At 43.0% G+C, this 8,994-nt stretch overlaps 2 protein-coding genes across 2 annotated transcripts; both read right to left on the bottom strand.

Annotated features, from left to right (window-relative positions):
* Window positions 1-983: 983 nt before the first annotated feature.
* Window positions 984-4,333, bottom strand: MELLADRAFT_45097 (uncharacterized protein; the record flags this gene model as incomplete). Its single annotated transcript, XM_007415113.1, has 11 exons — window positions 984-1,289; window positions 1,373-1,491; window positions 1,567-1,654; window positions 1,722-1,852; window positions 1,925-2,296; window positions 2,387-2,508; window positions 2,590-2,773; window positions 2,859-3,247; window positions 3,325-3,679; window positions 3,760-3,831; window positions 3,920-4,333. 10 exons carry the CDS (start codon window positions 4,307-4,309, stop codon window positions 1,375-1,377), a joined length of 2,220 nt encoding a protein of 739 aa, XP_007415175.1.
* Window positions 4,334-5,122: 789 nt separating this feature from the next.
* MELLADRAFT_39059 (uncharacterized protein) lies at window positions 5,123-5,700 on the bottom strand (the record flags this gene model as incomplete). The annotated part of the gene is made up of 2 exons (XM_007415112.1): window positions 5,123-5,423; window positions 5,507-5,700. Coding segments are annotated over 2 exons (495 nt in total), but the record flags the coding sequence as incomplete, so codon positions are not given.
* Between the last annotated feature and the right edge of the window lie 3,294 nt (window positions 5,701-8,994).

The raw sequence follows: 8,994 nt of genomic DNA on the forward strand, positions 1-8,994 counted from the left end.
TTTAAATCTATTCTACTCTTTTGGTTTTGGTTTTGTTTTCTCTTTAGCTGCTTCATATCAATTAAAAACACTTGAACATGCGATTTTAGATGTTTTAACTCAAGCTGCAGAACAAAGACTCTTTCAAACCTGTGGATGAATGAAACTGGCAGACAATAGCAGTTGATCTTAGTCCAAAGACATCCTCGATCTAGAAGTTTTGTTAAAGAGTCACTTTTCGGAACTCTGAATTTTGCATTAGATCCTTTGTATAATCTTTTCACACACGAATCAAATCAAAGAAGGATACAGATAAGTTTAAGAATAGTCAGACCAGATGGAATCTTTGTGAGAATTGAAGTCAAGAGTTGGTCTTTTTTCATCAATCGAAAGATTTGAGATTGATCTATCATAAGGTTCATGTTGTGATTGATTAAATTGTAAGTTTGGTTGACCGAGAAAGCTGCCTTCTTTCAATTCTTGTCAGTTACAGCAATTTGATGGATTTGTAAGGCTTGAATCATGCGTAAGAAAAATCTATCCCGGCGAGATTGACTTGAAACATTGCAAGTGAGTCTAGGTTGTTCTGAACATACGCCTTTCTTGCATGTCGTGCTGTTTGAATGGACCTCTTGAGGGCTATTTTGCGATGGTATCGAGTTGTTGCTATGTGAAGTGGGGGTGAGTCGTCGATATTGGATGTGGGACTGGTGGTGTAGTGGAAAGTTGGCATGGAACTTGAAGTCGGGGGATTCAAAGTTGAGAGAATCCGGACTCATGTCCAGATTCCGAATTACCGCAAAAAATGGAATCTGGAAATCTGGCCACGCGGCCAGATTTTCGGCCGGATTTCAACTTTGTATCCCCTAAATGATAGATATGTTTAAAAACACGATTTCCAGCTTGGTGACCGCGAGCAAACAATTACTACTAGTCTCTCCGCCATCCGGCTAGGGTAGTTGATAACAACACAAGTCAAACGCATCGATAGAGGCATGAAACATCAAATATAACCGTGTATGCTATCATTAAAAAGTCACAAAAGGTTAGAAAAACAAAATGCACATCAAGGTGACTCTAAAAGGTTTTTACTATACACCGTCCTCCTTTAAAGATACGGAAGACGATAGTACAGTCTAAATGTTACATCTATAATACACGGCTGCCGGTGTAGTCAAAGAAAACCAACTGGCTCGTTGACAACATGTGATCGGATTGGATTCGACCACGAGCCACTCACTAAAAAGCAAACACTCTTTAATAGTGAAAAGCTCAAAACACCCAGTCTTCAGAAGTCAAAGGTGCAGGCTCTGTTAAAAAGTAGTATCACAAAAAACCTAATCAGATCAGTCGATTTGAAATCTTTGGGAGATTATAAATCTAAAAAACTGACTTTTAACATTGGGGAAGGCCTGCGGTCTCACGAGTTTCTTCCTTATTCTTTCTAGCTTCTTCTAATTCTTCTAACCGAGCTTGAAGTCTAGGAATTTCTAAAAGTTTTTGCTCCAATACCTAGATTGAAGAAATTCAAAGACAATCATGCTAAGCAGTATAACAGTGAACTTTTGGGGTATGAAAGTCAATCACCTGTTTCTCTTCTTGGAGAGCAAGTCTCTTCTCAGCATCTAGTTCTGCAAAGCAGTAGCCACCTTGACCATCGTATTGTAGGATGAAGCTGTTGGAAGGGCGTATTTGATCAGTCACGCAATATTTTATACTCACGGATACTGGAATATGCCTACCGGTGATATTTCCAGAGTGTTGGTCGATGCGATACCGTTAAAAGTGTGATTCCAAGCTCTGTTGCGTGTTCATACATAACCCTCTCAATATCTAGGGTCACTGCCGAAGTGCATTCATCCAAGATAGCATACTATTGAAGAAACTCGTGTTCCATCAGAACTCAAAATACCAGGAATATTGATTGTCAAGCAATAAGACTTACTTTCGGACAATGATAGTAAAGACGACATATGGCTAATCGTTGTTTATCTCCACCACTGAGCGCATCACGCCACTCACGGGTCACATCCCAACCACCTTCACGTTCAACAATCCCGTCTAACTCAACAATAGCCAGAATGCGCATTAAATCCGAATCCGTCACACCACGTGTATGCATCTCGATCTTAGTATCGGGATAGATGATTTGGTCTCGAAGCGTTCCTAACGATAGGTATGGTCTTTGTGGAATATAAGTAAATTCTGAGGCTGGTGGCTTGGTTACAGTGCCACCATAGACTGGCCAAAGTCCTCCGAGAATGCGAAACAGGGACGATTTACCACACCCGTTCGGACCAACTATTAACAAATGTTGCTAAAAACGGCGTACAATATAGGCAACCACGGGATATCATAAATCAGTGACAATCATCATGCTTGTTGATAACTAAAAAACGTTGCTCACACCAGGTTTAACATGAAAGCTCAAGCTTTTTACCAAAACATCTCCATTAGGAGAGATGATCGGAACTTCATCGAAGATGATATCATCATCTGATTCCTTGATCGTGCCTCGATTCTGTAACACTGAGTCGGTTTAAATCGGAGATTAATTTACGAGAATAGGCAAGCAGAAAGCTATCTTCCAAAAGAAGATTCGAATCTTACAAGTTTTTGTTTCGCCCTCGTTTGCATTCCCAACTTTTCGTTTGTCATACAGACCTTTCTTGATACTATCCATAGTGTCTAAAAGCTCGGCGACTCTGGCAGTATAGCCAGCTAGCTCACTAACATCTTTATATGAGTACATGACCCTCCCAAATGCATCAGAGGCTGATAACAACAACCGACGCTGATATTTCAAGACCCCGAAACGTTAGAAAGTTGACAATACCAAATAATATGTAGCTGGGAATATGCCAAAGGGTCAAACTCACGTTGGTCACAAAGCCTTGAGTCCTACCCCCCATGTCATTATCATTGCCCTTCGCAGCAGTCACAAGATTGCTCACGTTGACCTGATCCAAGTTGAAAAATACTGGTATACTGCAAATCATGAGGCCCAGACTACCCCACACCCACTTAATGATTCCATCCTCAATCATACCATGCCATAGCCGAATTTTGTAAACCCAATTGATATGTTTGATAAGGCCAAAATAAGATCGCTCGATAATATTTTTCTCGATCTCGTGTGACTTGTGGGACGAATAAAGAGAGACCTCTTCTGAATTCTCAATGAGACGTGAATGCGTGAATCGAAACTCGCCTTCCAATTTCTGTTCTTCAGATGCATATCTTCCAAAGGAAGGGGTGAGAGCCCGGACTGTAGTCGAAAAAAAAGGTCAAGGTTAATTGGACGAGGCTCGCAAAAAGATGGTTTCACACGATAAAATGACGTACGAACAGCGGCTGATGCCTGGACAATCACCGTCAATCCAACCAATCCTTCCACGCCCACATTCTTACTCAATTGCCAATTGTAAAGCAACACATCCAAGATTGGTTTGGCGAGATTACTGTAGATCTCACTGAGTGAGCTACTGAATTTCGCTACATCTACTGTTATGAGCTGATCCACATTTTTAATCCGATCATCCAGATTGTTGATCGCATAAAATGTCGTATCTGATAAGTAGAGGTCATGAATGTGATTTGTGAGCCGAGTGCGGTAAGCAATCGATAGCTTGCATTGCAGGTAAGACAGCATCGAATTCGTATAAGTGGCTGGAATCGATATTGACATCCATAATGCAAGCTACGACATATGTTGAAAGATAAACCAGGATTAGAGAAGTGAGGATGGAAGCAAGACCAGCAAAATAATCCAATACTTACCCGGGATAAAAACTGCATGCCTTCTCCCCTGACCAATGCGGATACAATCTGGCCATCTAGGCTAGCGACGTACTACAAAGTCCCTCGTTGTCAAAATGAAAGATGTATCAATTTCAGACCATCGAGAGGTAAGTTGAGGGACATGGTCAAGCTCACTTACAAGAGATAAAACAGTACGGAAGACGAGAAATGCCGAATGAATTACGAGCAGAGAGGCAGTTTTGCTCTTCCAGCTAGGGATGACAATTGAAAGTATCCTATTCAGTCGCTCGAAAAATAATGCGTCGACCTCAACCCGAGGCCCTCCTCTTCGCCTACTACGAGTCGGTTTTTTCGATTCCGCAGCTTTCTGTTGTTCAACCTGATTCGGTTTCGCAGGATTCCTCTTCTTGGGACGCAAGCCTGCAGTGGTAGCTAGGATAACGTAGAGCGCGAATGTAGTCATGAAAGTCTTCTGAACCAAAGGACGATGCTTGACATAGGACCTCAATAAGCTTGTCAATTTGCCTTGGACGTTGGCACTCATCCCCGGTAATTGTGATTTCGACATTTCGCTTGATTTTACGTATGAGAGAACAGCAATGGGAGTGTTGCTGTTTGATGAGTTGAAGGCTGAAGCTTGATCGATCAGGATCAATCTGAATGGTTTGGTTTTCGACTCGACGTCATAGATTCAATTACCCGCTCTCAACTCGGGCCGGTATGATCAGGTACAAATACTCGAGACCTGATGCATTACTTGGCCGACCATCACGGTGTTCGATCAAAATGAGCAGTGATCATCATTTCACTCACAACTTGACTGGGAAAATTGATTTAGCCTTTCAAGTACTTGAAGTTGTAGCACAGAAGCTTGGAGGCTGGCAAAATGATCAGCTGTTGATGGTTATAGAATCAAATCACACAGCTCTTAAAAGTTATCTGCTAGAAAATGCAGGGATAATTACACTCTCAGAACTTGAAGAGGAAGTAAAGCTGTTCAGTGGGGTACGACAGAACTTTGCACCTCTCAATGAATCAGTAAATCAGTAGACTGACAAAGGTAATACTGTTGATCGAGTCATCAAAATATTAAATTAAACACATTCGTGAAGGAAGATACTCCATTAAAAGAAAAATAAGTAAGTACAGTGTGTCATGTCGCGTCGTTGAGGTCATCGCAGAAGGGTCACTACATAATGTTAGTAACTAAATTCTGACACTAGGTACAAACTGGGTAAATGTCCATGTTGGTTTTTGACGAAATTTTCTTTACACTTAGGATAAATAGAGAGGGTATTAGTGAGACATCATTCAGCGGGTTAAATGTAGCATGATGATTTCTTAAGCAGATGTTTTGTTTTTGCTGTTGTGGATTTGTTCACTACTCCCAAGCTTCGAAGTCATCCCAATCAGCCTCAGTAATGGCTACCCATCCACCCACTAGCCACCCCAGTGCAGCGGTTTCAAGAAATGTTGCTATAAAGCTGGAGTCTACCGATCCTGAACTCCTTCGGCAGATTGCGTGAGAAAGTCCGAATCGAGCAGCTTCTGCAAGGATCAGAGTGAAAACAGCACTGATGACATGAATCATTGGTCGACGCTCTCCAAGCCGGTATGTGATGACCATCGTTGTCAAGATGACGTAGAGCGTGCAAGCAATGATAGGCCACAGTATGATCAAGCTAGTAAATAAAAGAGAATGATCGAGGTAGAATGAGTCATACGTGCATGAGGTGAAATGTCGAGTCTGAAACGAAGAACAAACCTGAAGGTCCAAGGACTGTACAGATGACTGGCTGGTTTACTCAAAAAGTAATGACTGATACCAAAAGCAGTATCAAGGAAAATGTAGGCCGAACCGATGGTGAGAAAGCCACCGCACAAAGTGAGTATCGCCAAGCTGGCCAAAGTTCCATCCTCGACGAGTTGAAATCCAAGTAAGCCAAGCCACACAAGCACCACAAAGAAAGACACGACTAATGTTTGATGAAATGCGGTGATCCAAACGAGTGCCCGACTTCCCTGCCGAAGTATTGCACCCGTGTCAAGCAGTTGAAATAGAGAACAGAGTGCATAAATTAACAATAGTGCTATATGCACGTTCAACTCGCATTTCGTCAGCAACTGTCGTAACGCAAATAAGGCGCATTTCGAATATCACAAAAACGTACCGATCATCTCCACTCTACCCACAGCGGCGCGCCTCCGCGCTACGAACCGACACATGACTAGAGGTACTATCACTGATATTGCACAGAGGATGATATTCGCTAACCGAAGAGATAGTCTTGAGCCATGCGTTGTTCAAGACGCATACAAAAGGGAAGATAAACGGGTTGGGTCTAAAGCTTACCGACATTTCCCACAGAACCCTCTCGTCCTCCAGCTGAAGCCATTCTCGGGATAGAGCATTCAGGATTGAGCCCCATTCCGGCTTCCGATATAAACTTTGCACGTTCTCTAAGTAATACGGGTTGAAAAGATCAAACATTTTACTCAGTCTTGGACTCGCGATTCTGAAGTCTCCGCTTGAGAGGCTCAAAAGGTTGCAGAGAAGCAAATGTAAAAATGCAACATACTCAAGATCTGCCGGTAGACCAAGGTATGAATCAGGAGCTGCAGACGTTCCGTGTTCTGGATGAACCAATAATTGTCGGAATAGCAAGTTACCTGGACCAATGTAAATATACTCTAGAAAGCATCAGCACCGAAAAGGATGTGGTTTTTCTTGCAGTTCCAGTAATACCTGTTAGTAGACTCGAAGCAGAGGGAAGAAGAGAAGGCAACTCAACAGATCGGTTGAGGTGAAAATCTGCAGATATAGTCCCATTCCCCATACTTAAATAACACCATCGTAGTTCCTGAAAGTCTATCTTATCTTGTGCTGAACAGACCGTATGGAGTAGTGGGATCTCACCAACGTGAAGTATGTAGAGGGGCGTTGGAGCCGAAACCTGGATTCTAATTTCTGGAAGGCTGGGCTCAGGGATAGGGTCAATTCACGTCGCGAGAGATGGATTGTGAAGTGATCGAGAGTGATCGAGGTTGTTTGGTGGTAAAATGAGCGATGTATGTATATTGTAGTGGTGATGTGATCTGATGTGATAGATATTTAAATTATTTTTATGAGATTTCCTGCTCCCTATCTCACGCAGTGTGTGAACGCCCGTTTTTGCCGAGGAAGGGCTTTTAGTTGAGTGCGAATACGACTTTTGAGCCAAGACAGATCGGATGCCTTCGAAGGACGATGTCAGAGAGCGCCAAGCACCTATGATAAGATTCTATGTAGAGACTTTCAATAGGGGACGAATGCGAAGTGGCCGGCAATATGCCACGTGGTACGCGGAAAGATCGCTCGGTAAGTTGAAAGGTGATTGAGAGTGGATGTGTAGCCCGACCGCGAGAGGCTTCAGTTATGATATGTATAACGGTAGGAACCTTGGAGCCACGAGTTAAGGATTCTATACAATTCGTCGCGAAGACAAGGGGTTTCATCAGCTTGGGCAGGTAGTAAAAAATAGTACATTTCGGGCAAGGGATGACAATTCACTCACAACACCTATATGCACTTACTTATTTGGAAGCAAGATGATCGAGAAGGAGATTTTGGACGGAAGTCAACGCGGGTTTTCACACTTTTTGACCAGATGTAGCCGTCCTGTTGGGTAGATTGTCAGAGGAAACGAAAACAGGCGGCGATGGCGGAAGTTGAGTTTGAGCTGGAGGATGTTGAAGAAGGCAGTTGGAGAAAATTGAGGTTCAAAGGTTCAGGAATGGCCATATAGTACAAATGTCGTGACATAAATGTATATACAGTCTAGCGCATACACACCCTGTCTAATCAATAAAAAAGTAAAATCACAGGAAATGGAAAATCGAACATCTCAGTAGTCGTATGATGTGGCAAAGTTTCAACGGGATATCGCGCAGGCAACTGTAACCAGAAAGGCAAGCAGTCGGGAAAAAGGCAAGCTGAGGCAAAGAAGCACAAGTCAACTGCCAGTTCCGGCAACAAAGATAACACTGATTGGCACTCAAAATCAGTTTTGTGACATAGTACATGAGGGCACATCATGCATCCCTTGCTCACTCGAGCCGCAAGTTACCATTTGTGTTAAAGGTCTCCTAGCAAGCAGCGACTTCCGGATCACAATGGAGGGGTGCGAACAAAATTGGAAGTTTGCAATCCGCAATCTTGCCAAATGGGACTGTTTCGAAGAAAAGGGCAACGCACACCGCAGCATCGATTCTGAGGGAAAGTGAGTGTGATTGCGATCTGGAGAAGCTGGTGGTCGAAGGGCGACTTTTGGACATGACGTATGTAGGCCACATTAAGGACCAGGCGCAGTTTGGGCCGAAGGTCGCGCGTTGTTACCAAATTTTCCGCTTTAAGAGTGCTTTTTGACTTTGTGATCGGCGAGGATCAGCCAAATCTCCATGTAGAGCGCGAGTGACATGCGAAAGGATGTCACTCGCTGACCTACAAATACCATCCACAATGTTCACGATGCAACTAAAACCAGGAATGCTGAGCTTGTGGCATGTTAACTTTTGAGTGGTATGTACAGTACACCAGGGGGTAAACCTACGGCAAGAAAACGGTTCTTGAAACCGTTTTCTTGCCGTCACGTTTTTAAACTACTTGCGACGTTTCTGAATCGATTTCAGATGGGACCGCAAGAATGCGGTTCCCATCACCGTTTTTGGCGGTGCAAGCAAACCGCCTCGGTGACCCCTCGAACACGGTCCGTGGAACGTTCCGAGTTACGGCGTAGAGTTTGCAAAAAGGGAATCAGGCAGTGGGGCTTGAACACAGGCTCAAAACTGATCAGCCACGGGGCAAACCCCATTCTTTCACCTCTGCACTATACCAACCACAATAAGGAACCCCGTATGTCACACCATGATGCTTTCGAATCGTACTTCCATTTGTTTCTTTCACCTTTCTTGACTGGTTTTTAAGTCTTCAAGGAAATCAATCGCTTCACTTGGCTTTGGTTTTTCGATTTCATTTACACTTTATCTTTTGATCGTTAACTTTAGAAAACAACATCCGCCTCATCATCATCATCTCTTATATTTTTATCTTGAACTCTTAGGTGTTTGTTTCTTTAACCTTGAAGGAAGTTTATGTTTATCAATCTCCATCTTATCATTTACAAACCAATTCCATTCAACTCATTATTTCAAACCTGATCTTAATCAGTTTGATGTCTTTAGCATCCACTTTAATCAGTTGTTTTGATATCAAAT

The sequence above is a fragment of the Melampsora larici-populina genome, assembly GCF_000204055.1.
Source record: "Melampsora larici-populina 98AG31 unplaced genomic scaffold MELLAscaffold_48, whole genome shotgun sequence".
Taxonomy (NCBI): domain Eukaryota; kingdom Fungi; phylum Basidiomycota; class Pucciniomycetes; order Pucciniales; family Melampsoraceae; genus Melampsora; species Melampsora laricis-populina.